Consider the following 22,053-nt stretch of genomic DNA (forward strand, 5'->3'; position numbering starts at 1 on the left):
AAAAAACCTGTAAATGTCTTCAAATGCACCAAATTCATTTAAAAAAATAAAAATGTGTTTCCTGTCTCAGAAGTGGGCGCTCGAGGTGAGGGCTCAGCGTGCCACTGGGTTCTGGTCCCTCTATTAATGGCAGCTGTAGACCCCTGCTGCTGACATTTATCACACTTCTTTATATTCTTTAGCCTTCTCAAGTCCACTTAACCCAATTCATTGCTCTGCAGGGTCTGGGGCAGCAATGGGCAAAGGGCAGGAAAACAGGATCACCCGTTAACCTGACACAGACGTCTTTGGGGGTCCGGAGGCGATCTCACATACCTGGGAGAACACGTCACCCCTACACAGTAAACGCAGCATGCTGGTCCTGTGAGGCAGCAGCACTAAGCACTGCACCACCGGGCTGCCCTTTTCTACCCGGATGCCAAATCAAATTACATAGTTTGGTTTTGGGACAAACCCCAGAAAAGGAAAGTGCGCAGGCACTACAGATCCCTGCAACATTTGAAAATGTTCTCTTTTTTTAGTTTCAAATGCCATAAGGCGTTCAAAAGAAATACTGTATAAGTAAATAACTCTTTACCAACTTAAAGATTATAATTGGATAATCTTTTAAAATAAACTAGCCAAAGTACCTGGCATTGCCCGGATATATTTGTATAATAGGTAAAAGAAAGAAAGCAAAGGATTTGTGTGTTTTTTAAATGGTGACCCTGTTGTCATTGTTAGCTGTCCCATCTGTCATTCACTCTGCCTCTCCATCAATGTCTCTACTCTCGCGTGTTGACAATTTCATCTTTTTGGGTCAGATGGAATTCTAGAATGGGCGGCACGGTGGCGCAGTGGGTAGCGCTGCTGCCTCGCAGTTGGGAGACCTGGGGACCTGGGTTCGATTCCCGGGTCCTCCCTGCGTGGAGTTTGCATGTTCTCCCCGTGTCTGCGTGGGTTTCCTCCGGGCGCTCCGGTTTCCTCCCACAGTCCAAAGACATGCAGGTTAGGTGGATTGGCGATTCTAAATTGGCCCTAGTGTGTGCTTGGTGTGTGGGTGTGTTTGTGTGTGTGTCCTGCGGTGGGTTGGCACCCTGCCCGGGATTGGTTCCTGCCTTGTGCCCTGTGTTGGCTGGGATTGGCTCCAGCAGACCCCTGTGTTCGGATTCAGCGGGTTGGATGGATGGAATTCTAGAATTGCAAGAACTCCTTGCTGGGTTGTGACCATGAATGCTGTCATGCCTGACTTATCGTCTTAGTTCAAACTAGACAGTTCATAGTGCTTAAAACCTGAAGAGGGGCCGACAAAGATGGACTGAAGCAACCACCCTTTAGTTCTCCTTCAGGTTGTGCTGCACTTCCATTCTCGATGAAGCCTCTACAAAAGCCCAAGATGCTCCTTTTTACATTACAGTAGACAGAAGCAGCACGTGGCGCTGCCCAGATAAGTCATGTTAAGCTTTGGTCTGCCAGTTGGCCTTCAGTCTGCTCAGGTGGTTCACTTGCTCTGCGCCAGCAGGTGGCAGTGGTGGGCAAACTGAAGCACACAAGTAAAATAAAAACAAACCTCTGGGATCCCCAGGGTTCAAATGTGGGTTCAAAAATAGTTAAGGCTGACCGCATTGTCCTCGAGAGCAGCCAAAGGGTACAGGACTGTATAGGAGACCGACAGACAGACAGACAGACGTTGTGTTTAATATTTAAATTTAACAACAGTTAGGTAACTCCTGTCTGCTGTTCACATAGAAAAATCTTCATAGAAGTAGAGAAGTATCAGGGTCCAAAAAGGCGCCTCTACTTCAAACAAAGAAATTAGATTTGTAAAGTTACAGGTAAAAATATTTTAATTGTTACTTTATAGATCAGGGGTTCTTAACCTGAGGTCCGTGGACCCCTAGGGGGTCCATAGATGAATTTCAGGTGGTCAGTGAGGGTCAGATAGGAATTAACATTTATATTCACTATACAGGCTGGTATTATTGATTTAGAGTGGTAACGGTGTAATTAAAGTATTGTGATTATTGAGTTAAAGTCAAGAGGACAAGCAGACTGATACTGTTCAGCATACAGTGTGACAGATGGGCCGAGTGCCACTCATAAGGGGCTGGTGAATGGATGTGAGAAGGTGGTCATCTCGTGGGTGGATGATTGACTACCAATAACAGTAAATAACACACAGGCAGTGCGTTTGTGGTGAAGGAGATACCTCAAAGAGACAGAAAAAGTGTTACACCATCACAAGAAGACTGAAAAACAAAATACGAGAAAACATGCTGCTCAAGTGATCAGGAGTCAGTAAAGCAGGGCGTTCAGGGTCACGATGAGGCCGAGCAGGAGGCTGACCGGGACCCCCGTCCTGTGCGCGCCGCCCATCAGCTTGTCCTGGTTGGCCTGCTTTCGTTTTCTGCACAGGTCATAAAGGTTGCCCTGGAAGTTGAGCTTTTCTGATTCTTGCCGCAAGGAATCCCAAATGCCCTGCACCTCCAGCTGGCAGTCTGAGATGGCAGCCATGCCACACGCATGAAATTCGTCCCAGTGTCTGCAAACAAGTGAACAGACAGAGAAAGAGTGGAGAGTCAGAACTAGAGATGAAAAAGGAGAAAAACGCACAGAATTAGTACAGCGCCAGTCAACTCGGGGCATTTGGGGGAGGCGGGTGGTGTGTGCAGCTCACACCCAGGAAACGCCGCATTATGGCTTATATCTGCACTAATGGAATTGCTTTCCACGTCACAAAACGTTTATCTACTTAATTTCCAAAATACTTGTTATTAAGGACATGTCCTCTCGCACTGACAGCCTCCAACACATCACTGGCAGCTCACCCTGGCACTGCCAAAGGCCTCGGAAATGAAACTCAACTGATTAGTGCCTGAGCGTGCCATTTTCAGTTTAGTTCAGCTTCATAACTTTATTAAATAATGTTATTAATCACATTGAGGTGATAATGATAGGCAGATAAAAGGCACTATATGATAGATAGATAGATAGATAGATAGATAGATAGATAGATAGATAGATAGATAGATAGATAGATAGATAGATAGATAGATAGATAGTGAAAGGCACTACATTAGATAGTCCTGGTGTTTCTGACACAGATCAGCAGAAAAAAAAAAAAGGTTTAATGTCAAACTGAAGCCTGTTCTCTGCTTAGTGGTCTAAATTAATTACAAAAAAACAAGATAATGAATCACGTACAGTACGTATTCACCCTCTTTAATGTGACAGACCTACAGTAAAACCTCACTGGTGCAGCTAATTGGCTTCACCAGTCTGGGGTTTCAGTTGACCGCAGTCTAAATGCCCCTGAATATGGCAGGTTCAGCTTGTGGTGAGTCAGTATGGTGGCCTAACATACCCAATGAAAACAAAAAAAAACACGCCAAGCAACTCCAAGAAAAGGACAACTCATAGGATGGAGAAAAGAAAATGTCCAAGTCACTGAATATCCCTTGGAGTCCAGTTAAATCAACCATTAAGGCATGGAAAGAATATGGCACAGTTGTAAATCTGTTGCCATCCACAACAAACTGAGGTATTATGGAAGAAGAAGAAGAACAACAACAGTAGTGAGGGAGGCCACCAAGAGACGTCTGACGGAGATGCAGGCTACAGTGGCTGAGATTGGAGAGATGGTGCACAGATGCCTCACCAGTTACAGCTTTATGGGAGGGTGGCCAAAACTTACCTTGGCAGTGACATTCATGTCTCTGGTGACTCTTCCTATGAAGTCAGTAGACGGATTGGGAGAGCATTGGGGGGTCATGAGGTTGCTGGAAAGGGGTGTGTGGTGCTCCTGATATCTATGCAAAAGGACGAAGGTCCAAATCTTTAGAGTCCTGGTGCTTCCTGTCTTGCTATATGGTTGCGAGACATGGACGCTATCCAGTGACCTGAGACGAAGACCGGACTCCTTCTTTACTGTGTCTCTCCGGAAAATCCTTGGGTACCGTTGGTTTGACTTTGTGTTGCTCATGGAGTCCTGAATGAGGCACATTACCTGCATTGTGAGGGAGCGTCAGTTACGGCACTACGGCCATGTGGCGCGCTTCCCCGAGGGTGATCCGGCTTGTAAGATCCTCATTGCTGGGGACCCAAGTGGCTGGACCAGGCCAAGGGGTCGCCTACGTAATACCTGGCTGCGGCAGATAGAGGGTCATTTCTGGAGGGTGGGACTGGACTGTGTGTCTGCCTGGGGGGTTGCCAACTGGAATCGAGTTGTTTCGTCATGTGGTTGGTGTGTCAATGCTCTGTACCAGTGCATGCTCCCCAACTTGACTTGTGGCCAAATGAAAGCCACTATTAAAAAACTAAATAAATAAACCGCATGACATCTCAGAAGAAGACATGTAGGAGACTCCGAAGTCAACTAGAAGAAGGTTCTAAGGTCTAAGGAGACCAAAATTGAGTTTTCTGACCATCAAAAATGCACATTATTAATTGGAGCAGGGTGGTGGTGGCAGCATCAAGCTTTGGGGATGCTTCCCTGCAGCGAGCCCTGGAAGGCTTCTGATGGTAGAATGAATGCAGCAAAACATGGAGAAATCCTGGGGGAAAACCTGATGCAGCATCCAGAAAACGTGCACTATAGGAGAAGATTTGTTTTCCTGCAAGACAACGACACCAAGGATCAAGCCAAAGCTACACAGGAATGTGCCACAAACCTCAAATGTTACTGTCCTGGAGTGGCAGTGCCCAAGTCCAGATCTCAATCCAACTGAGAATTTGTAACTGGATTTGAAGAAGGCTGTGAATTCACGATCTCCACGACACCTGACAGAGTTTGAGCAGATTGACAAACAGGATAAATGAGGAATAAGCGTCAGTGTGGAGATGTGCAAAGCACGAGCATGACTCAGTGGGTCCTCAGTGGGCCGTCATGGCTGCCAAAGGGGCATCTGCGAAACACTGGCATAAACGGGGTGAATATTTACAAGATCAGTTATTTTGTGCTTTATATTTGCAATTAAATTTAGACCACTTTACAGAGATCTGTTTTCACTTTGGCATTAAAGTCTTTTTTTCTGTTGTTCAGTGTCAAAGAACCCAATTTACATCCACTGTGAATCAATGCTGTACAACAATATATTCCCAATTATTTACTTGGCTTACACTTTTATGATACAATTGATTACATTTCTTGTGTTTTCCCAGTCGCAGCACAGGCACGTAAGGAGGCTTACTTGTGGTCACACAGTGTCAGTAGTCAGAGTTTGAAGTCTAAAGCCTTAACCACTATGCCACACTAGAAAGTGAAGATTTGAAAAAGAGGAGTATTTTTATATGCGCTGTAGACAGACGGATATTTAACAGACTACTTACTACAACAAAATGACTCGCCATCTTCTTTCTTTTGCTCACTTTCCCATTTCTTACTTGACACTTGTCAAATTTTCACATTAAAGCTTTTCTATGAACACAAAGACTTTGTCTATGCATTGTTCTCCTTTCTTGCTTAATGAATCTTAGCCTGGAGAGGTCTGTTAATTTTTTACATTTAACTCTTTGAGGGCTGAATATATTTTTCCAAAAAACATAGTTTCTGAAAAGCAATGGTTTCACACAGAAATCAATGTAAAACGTCTGTTGCTGCATGCTGCCAGTTTGCCAAGAATGTGCGGCAGGCTTGCTGTTTTCGTATGGCGGCAGCAACAGCAGCGGTCACAGTCGCAGTGCATTGCAATCTGGTTTCTACCTCTACCTTGTTAAGTGGCAGTCCTCCTGGCGAACTTTGCTGTAGGCATGTCAGCTACATGAACCTGTTCAGCACCACGATTAGCTGCGGACCAGTCAGCTGAAGCTGGAACCTCACATTCGTTTTCGATCACTCGTATCAAAATCGGAGTCTGACAAGTCATAGTCCAGTTCAGAGATAGCAGGCAAAACTTCAGCCACGGAGTATTTTGCTTTACGCATTCGCTTTGATCTCTCACCATTATGTCAGTGCCATTTTTGCCGTTGTTTGCGCCTTGCTACTCACACGAGCGCCTGAAATCTCCTTTGCTTCTAGCAACGAGAGTCCAACTAAAACATAACGGTTGGTTTTGTCACAGTTTACAGTTGATTGCCATCGTCAACTCCTCCTTTTGACAAAAGTCGATACATCAGCCCCGAAAGAGTTAAAGATGTCTGTCTCACTTAAAGGTTTTCTAATGTTGTTTCTTGTCCTAGTGTGTATATAAACACAGGGAACTCCACTTTCTGTATTACATTTTGCCTGAAGAAGGGGCCTGAGTTGCCCTCTTAAGCCTGCATATTCTAATCTTTTTAGTTAGCCAATAAAAGGGGTCATTTTGCTTGACTTCTCACCACATTCATAATGGCTAACACGGTACAACACCCAGTACTATGAAAACCATCTGAATATCAATCACACCATACAACATTAAGTGAGTTTCTTTACTCCTCTGCCCACTTTCTCAACTCTCTTCTTTGAAAAGACCCCAATACACAACATGGTGCCGTTGTTGACCCCCCGAACTCACTGGGCCAGATTAGAGCCACATACAGTACATGAGCACTGGCAGCACAGGGAAACCCACACAGAAAAGAAAGAAACTGGGAATAAAACTGGAGCTGAAGAGCTTGGAGTTGAGAATGCTGCCCTCTGCACTGCCATGCTACCCAGTTATATTCAGTATGCCTGCACACACACCGTATACTACGTACATCTAAACACCCGCACACGATAGCAGACAGACACACACATACACTTCACAAAGCCATCAGTCGTCCATTTCATAATCACTTATTCAAGGGAATTATGGTGGTGCAGTGGTTGACCCACCGCCTGACAGATTCAGCACCCAGGGTTTCTACCCCATGCTCAAGTAACTGTTTTTACATTTTTACTGTCCCGGTGGGTTTTCTTCAAGTATTCCCACAAGCCAAAGCTGTCCCCATTTGGCTGCTTGAAGATTCTAAAATGACCTTGTGTGTGTTGTGCATGAAATGTTTCCAAAATGGATGGACTGGGCTGGCTAATTTCTTGCCTTGTGCCCCAGACTGAGTGAACGGGGTTAATATTGTGTTAGATTTAGAAGTATAATGCAGTATATCCATCATACACACGCTGAGCAAATTATTAGGACCACCGGTACACCTGCTTATCCATGCAATTTTCTACTCAGCCAATCATGTGGCAGCAGCGCAATGCATAAAGCCACACAGAAGCAGGTCAGGAGCTTCAGTTAATGTTCACATCACACACCAGAGGGTGATCTCAGGGATTTGGACTGTGGCACGATTGTTGCTGCTTTGAGTATTTCCATGACTGATGACCTCCTGTGATTTTCACACACAATGCTCACTAGAGTTTACTCAGAATAATGTGAGAAACAGCCATCCATCCATTTTCCAACCCGCTGAATCCGAACACAGGGTCACGGGGGTCTGCCGGAGCCAATCCCAGCCAACACAGGGCACAAGGCAGGAACCAATCATGGGCAGGGTGCCAACCCACCGCAGGACACACACAAACACACCCACACACCAAGCACACACTAGGGCCAATTTAGAATTGCCAATCCACCTAACCAGCATGTCTTTGGACTGTGGGAGGAAACCGGAGCGCCCGGAGGAAACCCACGCAGACACGGGGAGAACATGCAAACTCCATGCAGGGAGGATGCAGGAAGTGAACCCGGGTCTCCTAACTGCGAGGCAGCAGCGCTACCCACTGTGCCACCGTGCCGCCCATGTGAGAAACAAAAGATAAAAAAAATAAGTGGCAGCTCTGCAGATGGAAACACCTCGTTGGTGAGAAAGACCAGACTGGCCTGAGCTGACAGAAAGGCGACGGTAACTCGGATAACCACTGTGTACAACTGTGATGAGCAGAAAGGCATCGGAGAACGTGAAACACGTCAAACCTTGTGGCTGATAGGCAAAGACCACATTGGGTGCCATTCCTGTCAAGAACAGGAGGCTGCAGTGGGCACAGGCTCACCAAAACTGGATGTAGCCTGGTCAGATGAATCTCGATTTCTGTTGAGACGCACAGATGGGAGGGTCAGAATTTGGTGCCAACAGCATGAATCCACGTACCCCACCTGTATCGGGTCAGCACTCCAGACTGCTGGTGTGGTTAATGTTTTCTTGGCACAATGTGAGCCTGTTAATACCATCATCGCGTGAATGCCACAGCCTATTTGAGTTGTGTTGCTGACCATGTGCATTCCCTTCATGTTCACACTTTACCCCTCTTCTAATGGCTGTGTATCGCATGCTAACACACCATGGCACAGAGCAGAAGTCGCTCCAAACTGGTCTCATGATCATGCCAGCGAGTTCAGCATTCTTCAGTGGCCTTCTCAGTCACCAGATCAGAATTTAAGAGAACGTCTTTGGCAGGAGATTCACAACACGAATGTGCAGAATCTCAAAGGAATGTTTCCAGCATCTCGTGCAGTCCATGCGGTTTTGAGAGCAAAAAAGGTGGTCCTGCCCAGTGTTAGTGAAGTGGTCCTAAGAATTTTCTTAGTGAGTGTAAACGACGACATATATGCTGGACACACAGTTATTAATACGAGCTCACTGAGCTGCCTCACAGATTCAGTGTTCAATTCAAACCCTGCGCCGGATTGCATTTCGTTTTTACGTTCTCCTTGCGTCTCCGTGTGGGTTTGTCTTCAGGTGCTTTACTTTTCTTTCCACATTCCAAGGCCTCGGAGGTTCAGTGAATTGCTGTGTTCAAATCGGCCCCGAGTGGGTGTGTGAGACTCGTCTAAAGGCTTTTGCCTGCTTTGTGTCTGATGCTGCCAGGAGAGGCTCCAGCCCCCCCACAACCCCCAAATGCATTAAGCAGACTGTAGAATGTTATGTGATTGTGTATGTTAGGCTGTGACTTACATCTGCTACCAAACTGAATAAATCTGTGTCTGCCTAGCCATTTATTATCTTAACCCATTTATTCCAACTCAGGTTCACAGCCCAAGTAAATAATAAGCCCCATTAAATAAACCACTGCATGCCTCCTGTGCCCGCTTTCCTGGAGTCGGCAATTCCTCTGCTCATTTTGAATTTAAATTAAAACGCACTTATTGCCTTGCCATTTCGACAATTTACCAAAGCTTTGATAAATAAATAAATATCATTAAATATTAACTGAACAATCATTATAAAGCAGTGCCCCTCGCCGGTCTGCCCTTTCATTCTGTTCGTTTTCAGCCTCCCAAATCAAATTTCCAGCATGTTTATCGCCGTGATATTTACACCTCGTCAAAAATCTGAAATGCCTGTGCAGTTAAGCAATGACCCCCACCTGCCTTCATATTAAAATTCAGTTGTCTGCACTGACAACCTGCGCCAAAGCGGTGCTAGAACAAAAACACTCAATGGCAGCATGGTGGACCAGTGGTTGGTGCGCTACCTTACAAGTCGAAGAGCACGGGTTCAAACATGGTGGGTTAAGTACGCTTCTGGAGCCTATCGCAGCTACCAAAGGTGCAAGGAAGGAACAAACCCTGGTCAGGACATCAGCATACCGTAAGACCACACACACACACACACACACACACACGCGGGGCAGTTTAGGGTCGCCAATTGACCAAACCTGCCTGTGTTTGGACTGTGGGAGGAAAGTCACGCAGACCTGGGGAGCACAGGCAGACTCCACGCAGGGAGAAGTCGAATCCAGGTCGGCTTAAGAGGCAACAGCGCTACCTCTGCCTCACCCTATCATAATATTAATAATCATTTTGGTTTCACGTCATGTTGTGACCGATCGAAAATGCATGGTCGGATCACTAAATCCACGGCTAATACACCTGAACGATCCCACTCTTTTTTCATTGTTTTTATCCACCCGAAAAGAAAAGGTGAGTATTGCTGTAGCGTTATATTTCCGCGTGATTCCTGACACTCCGGCAAAAGAACAACAAAAAAAAAATCAAGTCGTAAATAAAAAAAAGATTAGCGTTTAATATGAAATAACCACGAAGGGCAGGTCTCTGATTTACGGTGTCATTTAGTACTGGAGTAGATCGATGGTTAAATGAGCACATACGGCGACCCCTTTAACACCTTGGTCACAGCTAAACGACCACCTTATGAACAGCCACCGATGCACTTTTAAGTGTTCGTTTAACTTGCTAGCGTGGACCTCCACGACACTCCCTCTCCTCCTCCGCCGCCCCATTCTACTGTACACTTACAGAAAAGTGGTTTTCCACGTTTCTTTAAAAAGCCGTCATTAATAAATGATAAGATGTGCATTCGCGGCGGACTCTCGCGCTCCAGCTCTCGGCTGCACGTGACTGAAGCCCCGGCACCGAGGGGGTCGGCCGGCCGGGATGCCGAAGATTCGTAGCCCTACCGCGAGAAGAAGCCGCTCGGGACATCTGCCGAGTGACAAGCAGCCATCTGCGTATAGCCGCATGGGCATTTCTGACACTTGTGTGCCGAAGCGGCGGACACTCCCCTTCCCCTCTAAGCCCCCCGAAGACGATGCCATACCCCGGTCTGTCAGACTCACGCGCACACGTTGTCGATCTCATGCGAGTCCACCAGCTCCTGCTCCACATACTGACTCATGTTGTCTCCCAGGCGTAGCAGGCATTCGGAAAATCCTCGATAGATGTCCTTACAGCGCGACCCTCCAGCGCCGGCAGCCCAGCCTAGAACTGAAAAAGAGAAGCGGTTAAGGCGCTATATTACAGGAGAGCGAGAACTACCCGATTTATTCACATACAACCCTGCGCTCTCCGGACAGGCAACGGACAAAGTGCCCAGCTCGTGTTAGGCGCTGCCAACCCAAGAAGCAAATCGGAAACCTTGTAACGTGACAGAGTGGGCAATGGCAGCCTTTGATGCCAACTTCACCACATTGTAACATCGGGGCGAAGAGCATCGCATTTCAGAGCATAGGCACGCGGACTCCATTAAAGGCGCTATATATGACACATCACCCGCATAGATCAGTCTCGTTTAAAAAAAAATAAGGTGCACAATAGGAAAAGAAGACGGACGGTAAAGAGCGATCCATATTCAGGGGTGGGTGAGAATAGGTTAGGGGGCAGAAATGACACAAAGACATCCAGGATCGGTCGAGGAAGACTCACTAGTGTGCATGAGCAGCAATGTCAAGCCCTTGAACCCGAGCTCCATCTCAGCCAGCCTGTCAGCCAGAGCCAACGGAACGAAATAAAGCAAGCAGCGATGCAAAAGGAAAAAAAAGGAACGAAGCATCTGCTTAGACAGCGAGAGAGCGAAAGGAGGAGGAAGGGAGCGGGCTGTGGGGGGAGAAGGGGGGGGGGGGGGCACTGTGTGTGTGTGCGCGCGTGTGTGTGAGAGAGAGAGAGAGAGAGCGAGCGGGGGGTGGAAACGAGTTAAGAGAAGGGTACCATAAGGCAGGGGAGGTGGCGATGAGCGAAGCAGATGTGAAACTGAAGTAGGCACAGGGGGACAGCGCGTTCGTTGGGGGCTACTGAGGCTTCATCCTCACCTCCCCCATCACACACACACGCACACACACACACAAACAGCATTTGTTCTCGAGGGAGTATCAGCAGGAGGGAGAAGCACCAACAGAGCAGTCAAAGCTTTTCGTCAGAGGTGTGTATCCAACTGCCCAGATAGGTGGGGATACTTAGAGGGACCAATAAAATGTCACGGAAAAAAAAACAAGCGCCCGCAATGCCGGCCCGTGGCAGAACCGGGGTTTTCTGCACCGCAGCCCGCTCGTCAATTGCGGGCACCGAGCATCCCGCGAGCAGGCAGCTGTCAGTCAAGCGAAGAAGCGCAATAATCCAAACCGGCGACACGCCGTACCTTGGCTAAAGCTGCCACCTGATTGGGAGAATTCGGCCCTACAAAGCCGGCACAAGTCGCGATTTTAATAACATCACGCGTTTTTAAAACTTTGACTCATTAAAGTAAAGCCGTGCGAACAAAGTTGTGTCTCCGAGAGCTCAACGCCCAAAGAAAGCGCACTTGATGGATAGGAAAACCATCGTTATATGGACGGGTTTAAAAAAATCATAAATGTGAAAAATTGCAGAACTGGAAACTGTGTGTGTGGGCGCGGGTCTTGTGTCGGACTGGCGTCCCGTCGGGAGCTGGCAATCGCCTTGCGCCAATGCTACACCGACATGAAGAAATAGATGATGGATAAATTAAATAAATAAATGTGAGGTTATTAGTGTATAAATTATACATTTAAAATGAAAAAAATAAACAGTTCAAACATAGCTTCATATAGAATTAACACTATAAATCAGTTAATATTACAAGCTTTGAAGCATAAAGATTATTATTGCTTACCCTGTTTAAACATAACAGAAAATTGAGTGAAGCAATATTGTGAGATCTAAAATTAGAACTGGTAGAATTAAAGTGAATTTATTTTGTGTGATGTAAAGTACTAAGATTATACATTTTAGATCAGCGTTTCCCAAACTCGGTCCTGTGGCCCCCCTGTGGCTGCAGGTTTTTGTTCCAATCAGATTCATAATCGATGACAACACCTGATAGCACTGAGCTCATTGAATTAGCTGGGATTTTTTTTCTCTTATTACATTCAGAAAAGCACATTTATAAGACATTTAGAAATATTTCTGCTTTTGCTATCGATTTAAATGCTTAACTCTCTTTTGTTGATTTCATTATATTTTGCCCTTTCTCTGTGCAGTTTTTCCCCTTCGTTGTATCTTATTAATGACAATTAAAAACGAGCAGAGCAGACACAGGCAAACAACACTGAATAAGCAAAGGCTGCAACTACTACTATTTACTAATTAGTAAATAGTGGATTAAACAATTAGAACACCTAGAAAAGTAGAATGAAAATCAAGATGAAAATGCTGCATTGTTAAAAAGAAAAAAATACATTATTCCCATAACTGATTGGAACATTTTATTTTATTTTTTTTTTACCAAACTTAATTTTCTAATTTCTATGTTGATCCCAAAACACAGAACTTGGGAAATTTGGGAAATTACAGTTCATTTAATTCCCCCAGGAGTCCAATTAAAAACAGAAGCTGATTGGAACAAAAACCTGCAACCACAGGGGGTCCCCAGGACCGAGTTTGGGAAGCGCTGTTTTAGATAGATAGATAGATAGATAGATAGGAAAGGCACTATAGATAGATAAATAGACAGACAGACAGACAGACAGACAGACAGACAGATAGATAGATAGATAGATAGATAGATAGATAGATAGATAGATAGTGAAGAGCACTATAGATAGATAGATAGATAGATAGATAGATAGATAGATAGATAGATAGATAGATAGTGAAGAGCACTATAGATAGATAGATAGATAGATAGATAGATAGATAGATAGATAGATAGATAGATAGATAGATAGATAGATAGGACAGGCACTATATGACAGACAGAGAGATATATTGACTCAGAATTCAGACGTCACTTTCTGTGTACTTTATTGAATTGTAAATTTAATTTTAAAATTGATAAATTTTCCATTTTTCCCACCAATCTATACTTAATAACCCAAAATCCATCCATCCATTTCCCAACCCGCTGAATCCGAACACAGGGTCACGGGGGTCCGCTGGAGCCAATCCCAGCCAACACAGGGCACAAGGCAGGAACCAATCCTGGGCAGGGTGCCAACCCACCGCAGGACACACACAAACACACCCACACACCAAGCACACACTAGGGCCAATTTAGAATCGCCAATCCACCTAACCTGCATGTCTTTGGACTGTGGGAGGAAACCGGAGCGCCCGGAGGAAACCCACGCAGACACGGGGAGAACATGCAAACTCCACGCAGGGAGGACCCGGGAAGCGAACCCGGGTCCCCAGGTCTCCCAACTGCGAGGCAGCAGCGCTACCCACTGCGCCACCGTGCCGCCCATAACCCAAAATGACTTCATAAAAGTTTGGAGATTTATTAAAAATGAAAAACTGAAATAGCCTACTTAGGCAGCTTGATCCCAAAATCTAAAAATAACCAACAGGGTTGTTGACTTTATTTATCTAATTGAAGTTAATTAAACTTAAAATAATCATGCTTTTTGATATTACATAGCTTTTTCTAGTTACATCAACATCATCTTCTTTATGTCACAGCAACACAATTAAATGACATTGAAACAAATCCATTAAATTATTTTTGTTAAACAGAAGCACAACATCCTCAGGGATTGTTGTCTTTACTCGTCTATTTTAAGTTAGTCTTACTCAAAATTAACACTTAGCTTCACAATATACAGTCGAATTATGCTGACTTAAAATAAGCAAGTTTTATATATGTGACCGTCCTATTTTTCCGTAAAGATCTGCCCCTTTTGTTGCATTGTGGTCCACAGGATCTCCACACCTTTACAAATTTGGAAACAAAGTTAAAGACTTTTAGGAAATTGATTTGTTTTTCTGAATGCCTTGGATTTTGTGTGGTTGTGGAAGCTGATTTATGATACGTGTTGCCCACCCTGATCTCAGTGAATTGCACTGAAGAATTTTTTTTCTTGCAGTTAGTAAAGATGCTTAGGTTAATAAAAATAATCCAGATTTGATATGTTTACATTTTTAAATATCAACAATTGTACTTTATGTGGCTGTTAAGCCCTCTGCATATGTTAAATCAACACCATTTGTTTGTACAACATTGTGTAGCATAATTGTTATAAATTAATTGTTGTTTTGTTTTTGAGTGTAGATGGCTGCTTTGACCTAAAAAGTAGTTTTGGCTTCAAAAGTTCACAAATGCCTTTGAAGTCCTAAAAGACTAAGGGACAGAAAGCTCTGGCTTGAAGATATAGACTTCACCAAAAGAAATGTTTACAAATGAGAATATTTGTTCAAAAACAGACAATATAACCAAAATTTCAGAAACAGCAAAAAGGGCCCACTTACAAGGTGGTCCTAGGCGAAGCCTAATGCGCCACTCCCGAGGTCCTCATCCCAGATCCCTAAATAGCCAGAGGGCGGTCACAGAGTGGTGACGTACATCAGAGTGGCCTGCCTCTTGAGGTGCCACACACAGATCACAAGGAACAGACTCACATTTAAAGGGACAGAATACAAATAATAAAGAAATCACATCAAAACATGAAAAAGAATATCTCAAAAATCACAAAAATAGCAATTAAACAAACACAAGTCAGGGAAAACATCCAGCACTCGACCCTCACTGGTGTTCTCCCATTTCGTGATCGTTTTCACATCTTTTTTGCTGCTGCCCTCCTGGACAGATGTGCAGCGTCCAACTCTACAAGCACCTCACCATTAAGTATATTTTGCAAAGAGTAGCATACACAGAATAACAAAAATGAAGATAAATAGCTGCTAACAAAACATACAGTGCATCCGGAAAGTATTCACAGCGCATCACGTTTTCCACATTTTGTTATGTTACAGCCTTATTCCAAAATGGATTAAATTCATTTTTTTCCTCAGAATTCTACACACAAAACCCCATAATGACAATGTGAAAAAAGTTTACTTGAGGTTTTTGCAAATTTATTAAAAATAAAAAAATTGACAAAGCACATGTACATAAGTATTCACAGCCTTTGCTGTGAAGCTCGAAACTGAACTCAGGTGCATCCTGTTTCTCCTGATCATCCTTGAGATGTTTCTGCAGCTTCATTGGAGTCCACCTATGGTAAATTCAGTTGACTGGACATGATTTTGAAAGGCACACACCTGTCTATATAAGGTCCACAGATGACAGTTCATGTCAGAGCACAAACCAAGCATGAAGTCAAAGGAATTGTCTGTAGACCTCCGAGACAGGATTGTCTCGAGGCACAAATCTGGGGAAGGTTACAGAAAAATTTCTGCTGCTTTGAAGGTCCCAATGAGCACAGTGGCCTCCATCATCCGTAAGTGGAAGAAGTTCGAAACCACCAAGACTCTTCCTAGAGCTGGCCGGCCATCTAAACTGAGCGATCGGGAGAGAAGGGCCTTAGTCAGGGAGGTGACCAAGAACCCGATGGTCACTTTGTCAGAGCTCCAGAGGTCCTCTGTGGATAGAGGAGAACCTCCCAGAAGGACAACCATCCCTGCAGCAATCCACCAATCAGGCCTGTATGGTAGAGTGGCCAGACGGAAGACACTCCTTAGTAAAAGGCACATGGCAGCCCACCTGGAGTTTGCCAAAAGGCACCTGAAGGACTCTCAGACCATGAGAAAGAAAATTCTCTGGTCTGATGAGACAAAGATTGAACTCTTTGGTGTGAGTACCAGGCATCACGTTTGGAGGAAACCAGGCACCGCTCATCACCAGGCCAATACCATCCCTACAGTGAAGCATGGTGGTGGCAGCATCATACTGTGGGGATGTTTTAAAGCGGCAGGGACTGGGAGACTAGTCAGGATAAAGGGAAAGATGACTGCAGCAATGTACAGAGACATCCTGGATGAAAACCTGCTCCAGAGCACTCTTGACCTCAGACTGGGACGAAGGTTCATCTTTCAGCAGGACAACGACCCTAAGCACACAGCCAAGATATCAAAGGAGTGGCTTCAGGACAACTCTGTGAATGTCCTTGAGTGGCCCAGCCAGAGCCCAGACTTGAATCCGATTGAACATCTCTGGAGAGATCTTAAAATGGCTGTGCACCGACGCTTCCCATCCAACCTGATGGAGCTTGAGAGGTGCTGCAAAGAGGAATGGGCGAAACTGGCCAAGGATAGGCGTGCCAAGCTTGTGGCATCATCTTCAAAAAGACTTGAGGCTGTAATTGCTGCCAAAGGTGCATCGACAAAGTATTGAGCAAAGGCTGTGAATACTTAGTACATGGGATTTCTCAGTTTTTTTATTTTTAATAAATTTGCAAAAACCTCAAGTAAACTTTTTTCACATTGTCATTATGGGGTGCTGTGTGTAGAATTCTGAGGAAAAAATGAATTTAATCCATTTTGGAATAAGGCCGTAACATAACAAAATGTGGAAAAAGTGATGCGCTGTGAATACTTTCTGGATGCACTGTATACAGTCAACTTACACAATTACAGCTAAGTGACCTTGTTTATTCTGTATTACTGAATGCTAAAATCTGTCGACACAGACTGATCTAAGGCTGATTATTTAAAACTGATTCGCCACAATGTTTAGCATACTGTTTTCAGAAAGTTAATAAATTTACCACTGTAATCAAGAAGAAATTCCCCCACAAACAATTTATAGCCCTTGTCCGGTGTTAATGCTTTCATTGTCGAGAGCTTTCAGAATTAGAATCACTTAATTGCTAGTATGTGAAACATACCAGAATTGACTTTGGTTAGGTGCAAAAACATGGGATACAGGTATGGAAAATAAAAATTTATGTATTAGTATTAGTATAAATAGACATAAAAGTAATTGACAGCTTCTGAAACATTAGATTTAGCATAAATTAGACATGACAAGCAAATAGTTAAATAAAGACATTAGTCATATTGCATTTTCTAGTTAAGCTTGAAGCAAAAATACCAAATATTGGGAAAGGAAGAATACAGCAGGAAGAAAATGACATACAGAAACTATCTGAGGACAACAGAAGGGGGAATAAGGAGAACACCTGTTGTCTGAAGGCTAGGAAGCAAGGAATGATACCAATGACGGAATACAGAAAAATGGTCAGGGTAGGCACGTGAGAAACCAGCTGGAATAGTGAGTCAGCAGAAACAGCAAATGTATTGTTACAACAAGGTCAAGATGATGTAATGTATGGAAAATAAAATGAGTGTATTCATGTATTAGCATAAATAAATATAGAAAAATATATAAGCATTAACCTTAGTGCAGATATTAATGCAAGTCAGGCCTGCCAAGCAAATGATTAAATAAAATCACATGCCATATTTCTTTTTAATTAAAGCTTAGCTTTAAGCCACCAAGTATAAAATAGCTTGAAAGCCAAGGAAGGGGAAGTGATAAGGGAAAGCCCAAAAATGAAAGAAAGAACATCTGCCCGGCTGAGGCCAACCAAAATAAGCAAAAACAGCAAAAATAAAAAAGAACAATAGACAGTAAAAATACCAGTGGCCAGCTGCAGAAGGAAGTCAGGAGATAATAATGGTTCCCATGAGAACTCGAGGTACCGGCTGGACAGGTGCAGAGGGGAGTCAGAGGGAACAGCGAATTTGAGCGAGGTCAGAATGATAAGAAATAGTTATATAAACTGTGATTCTTGGCCTGTTCAGGGCTCAGTCCAGTTTGGCCATATTGGGTTGAGTTTGTGTTATTATTGTTGTTTTATTGCAATAAAACCATAAACTCTGTTTGCCTATCCTCTGAGTCCTAATAGCCTTCATTTCAGGTAAAAGCCTTTTGGTGACAATTTTTCACCACGACACAAGACATAAGCAACTCGAGACAACACAATTTCAACCCACCATTAATCGGACACTGTGCAAACAACTATACAGTGTCACACACGTGTGAGTAGAAGTCAACTAAAAGGCCAGAATAATGGCAATTCCACGACCGACCAGTGGCTATCAGTAGTCAAAGGACCCCGTTCTTAACAAATGTGTCCTGTAAGAGCCAACTCCAAGAGCACTAAGTGAAGAACTGAATAGAATTCCTAGGATACAAGAGACAGCTGCCAGGTTGGTCTTTGCTGATAGTGTCTGACACTTTCAAAGAGAAAAGGGCCATGAAAGCTCAGCTGGAGGCCACTGTAATCCTCTGCAAGGCAAAATATAGCTGCGGCTGATGGGATTCTACTGTTTGGTGGAAATGGAAGAATGCTTGGGAGTTACCGTGAACTACACGGGGCACGGCGACAAAGGGGGTCATAGAGGAGAAGCTGGCCTGGAGCCTGTTTTGCCAAAATGGGATGTCTCTGACGCCTTGATAATAATTAATGCTGCATCAAGCCAGAAACAATCTATCGTGTTAACGGAAATATGATATTGCATATAATAACGAGTTCAATTAAACTGAATTCCTGCGTGTGGTTGAGTAAGCCAAGTTCTCCCTTGTCACACATTTGGCACAGAATTACTACCTTGAAAGAGCAGATGTTTCTAGGCTTTGGTAGAGTATCACAACACAAAAAAATTGTCTTATCATGAATATGTTTAAGATGAAGATGATTAAAAAGAAGTCTAAAATCTGCCAGGCTCATACAACATGCAATGTTAATACGTACAACGTGCTACCAACAAGCCAAGCACACAATGGTAACGAAAGGTAGTGGAGAGAAGAGCGGGCAGATGAATTAAACAGAAGTAAACCCAACCTGTAAATTGGATAAGGAGCACAGGAAATGCACAGCCTGATGAATATTCACTTCCATTTTATTCATTCATTTTTTCTGTTTAGGGAAGGGGTCCTCAGTCAGGGTCCTGGAGGGCCGCAGTGGCTGCAGGTTTTTGCTCCAACCCAATTGCTTAATAAGAAGCGCTTATTGCTCAAGTAACACTTCTGCTTCACTTTAGTGGTCTCGCTCATTAAGATTTTGAACCCTTATTTCTTATTTTAGTCTTAAACAGCTGAATTCTTGGTTTTTAGTTGCTCTTAATTAGCAATAACATGCAAATGACAAAAGAGACCAGCATTTCTCCATTTAGCTTGTTACCATGTACACCCGTGTGTATTTATCATGCACTATTTGGTTTAATTAAATACTTGGAAGGAAAGTGAAGAGAAAAAAATGAAGGACTGAGAATTTCTCCTCCATTTTAGCCTTCAAATCATTTGGATGATATCCTTACAAAGGGGAAGAAAATCCAGGATATGAGAATTAACTGACATAGCAGAGTTAAAGCACTAACAAGCCATGAAATTAAATTATTGGCAAGAATTGTTTTCTAATTAAGCCACCAGGTTAGAACAAAAAACTGCAGCCACTGCGGCCCTCCAGGACTGTGATTGAGGACCCCTGGACTAGGGTCATATAAAGCCAGAGTCCTTATGGGTGCACTCCTAGAAAGGGACACCAGCCAATGACAAAGCCCCCTTTATGCACACACACGCTCATTCACTAAGAGTACATTTAGATCAGTCGTATTCAAAGTATTTTGGACCTAGGAAAACTTTGCTGAAGTGAAATTTAAAAGCGGACCACTTGAGTCTGACAGACACCTGTTAGAGTAATTCAGCATTACGCTTACCAAATGTATTTTATGAAGGGTATTTATGTGATAAATACTAAGATTCAAATCCAAAATTGCTACATTTGCATTTCAATGTGCATGTTGTAAGTTTGTGATCCATAATAACACTTTTGGCCATGAAGATGTGTTCATGTGCGCATCACCGGTGAAATGGAGTTAAAGGCCTGCCTCGACCAGATGTGGGCCAACTAGGTTGACATCAAAGTGAGTTTAGAAGAGAGTCCACTACAGTGATCAGCTGGACAGGACAGACACTGAGATGGAAGAAGTGTTACATGTTAGAGAAACAGTGAGAGAGATTGAGGTAGAGATGGGGGTGCAGGAATACTTGGAACTGAAGCAAAAATTAATACCATTCATAAGAAAGTTAGACGTGTGCCCCATGGTGGTAGTGTTAGGTCCATTTCTCATGTATCTTAATATATTGATTTACTGTAGTAGTGCTGATGTCAGCTAGCAGCCCTGATTGTTACAAATAGATGATTAAGTGTAAGCACAACGGACTAACATATCTGAGTGGTATAAAATACATTTTGCCCTGATGACTGTCAGCTTGTGGACCACACGTTTAGAAGCACAGGTTTAGATTTATTGATGTACTCTGAGGTATCCTTATGAAACGTGGGATGAAGACAAAATCTGAAGAAGACTTTGGGGGAAGATGCATACTATGCACAGAAGTCTCTCCAGTTGGGAGTTAAACAAACTCTACTCAATCTGACATAGAAATTCCATCCTATGTGTCACGGAGATGTTATTCTGAAACACAGAGCACTCTACATAAAATTAAAAATTTCCATGCTCTAGCACTTCAGAAAGTGTTATTCAGTCATTCTAAAGTAACTTCCATAATTAGAAATTCCCATTCTTTATTATACATATTTCATTGTTGAGGACCCGAGTAGCTGGACCAGGCCAAGTAGACACCCATGATATATCTGGCTGCGAGAGATAGATGGTCATTTCCATAGGGTAGGAATGGACCACATGTCTGCCTGGGGGGTTCCCAACCAGGATGCCAAGCTGTTTCGTTATGTGATGGGCACAGCAACCTGCTATACCAGTGCATCTCCCCGACCTGACATGATTATCCAAGCAAGTTCTATGTAATAACTTTTCAAAGAATGATATTTTGTTTAGAATTTTAAATATTGAACAGTAAACATTATTCATATTTTTAATATTTACACAGTGAATAAAGATTTGTTTTTGTCAATCATTCTAATTCTAATCTCTCCAGTATAGAGATTTACAATTTCAAACAAATAATTATGTTACAGCACCGTCCGGACTGAGCCCAGTATTAAATATCTTAAGAGCACATTGACTGGCACCCGGATCCTGATTCTTTCTTACTTCACTCAGATCTGGGACCCTGACTGGAATAATCAAGTTGTTACATAAATGGCCTAAATAACTACTGGTCACATTTCAGAACTGCACTAAGACCAGCCACTCATGTACTAAAACTCTCAATCCAGTTTTAGGGTTGTGAGACGCGTCCTTGAAAGAGCTTTGTATAAAATAAAAGTCATATGTTTTACAGAACGGTGTGTCTCATTTATAAGCCGTATTTCCAAAGGTTAATATCTCAATGAATAATGTTTTAGTGTTGACTGAGACATTTGTGTGACCTTTTCCAAACCCACATGGCCTATGACACCTTATAACAGACTGATGTGTCTGCTCTATTAAGGTAAAGGCATCATCCTTAAAATCCTTTCACAGGATGCCAGCGACAATAAATTATTTTTACACAGATATTGTGTACCTTCAAGAAGGTAAAGCTTCCTTTTGCAAAGATCCTTGCAGATGGCACAGTTTGATGTTGGAGAATCTGTTTGCACGCTTTCCTCGTGAGAAGTTTCAGCTTTAATTAGCTTTCCAACACTTTTGAAAGGCTTGCCATTCCATACTTTTATAGAATTCTCAGAAGGTATTTATATCTTTGGATCCTGGCTTTTTGAAAATAATGTGCCAACATCTGATTTAACAAGTGAGGTTTGTTCATCATTTGCATTTAACTGTTCACTGCTTC

The 22,053-nt window shown here is 43.4% G+C and overlaps 1 protein-coding gene across 1 annotated transcript; it reads right to left on the reverse strand.

Moving 5' to 3' along the window:
- Positions 1-1,102: 1,102 nt before the first annotated feature.
- On the reverse strand, positions 1,103-11,222 carry LOC114645803 (neuritin-like). The gene is made up of 3 exons (XM_028793652.2): positions 11,046-11,222; positions 10,460-10,607; positions 1,103-2,521 (listed from the first exon to the last, which is right to left on the reverse strand). The coding sequence occupies exons 1-3, from the start codon at positions 11,170-11,172 to the stop codon at positions 2,275-2,277; spliced, it is 522 nt and encodes a 173-aa protein (XP_028649485.2). The 5' UTR covers positions 11,173-11,222; the 3' UTR covers positions 1,103-2,274.
- Positions 11,223-22,053: the final 10,831 nt, after the last annotated feature.

This window comes from Erpetoichthys calabaricus, chromosome 2 (genome assembly GCF_900747795.2).
Source record: "Erpetoichthys calabaricus chromosome 2, fErpCal1.3, whole genome shotgun sequence".
Classification (NCBI taxonomy): Eukaryota; Metazoa; Chordata; class Cladistia; order Polypteriformes; family Polypteridae; genus Erpetoichthys; species Erpetoichthys calabaricus.

Bases quoted from the DNA above. Each gene is read 5' to 3' on its own strand.
- LOC114645803 (XM_028793652.2), bottom strand. From the start codon at position 11,172: ATGCTTCGTTCCTTTTTTTTCCTTTTGCATCGCTGCTTGCTTTATTTC. The intron at 10,608-11,045 runs GTGAGTCTTCCT...TCTCTTTTTCAG, and splicing joins ATTGCTGCTCATGCACACTA to TTCTAGGCTGGGCTGCCGGC. The intron at 2,522-10,459 runs GTGAGTCTGACA...ACTTGTTTGCAG, and splicing joins GAGATCGACAACGTGTGCGC to ACACTGGGACGAATTTCATG.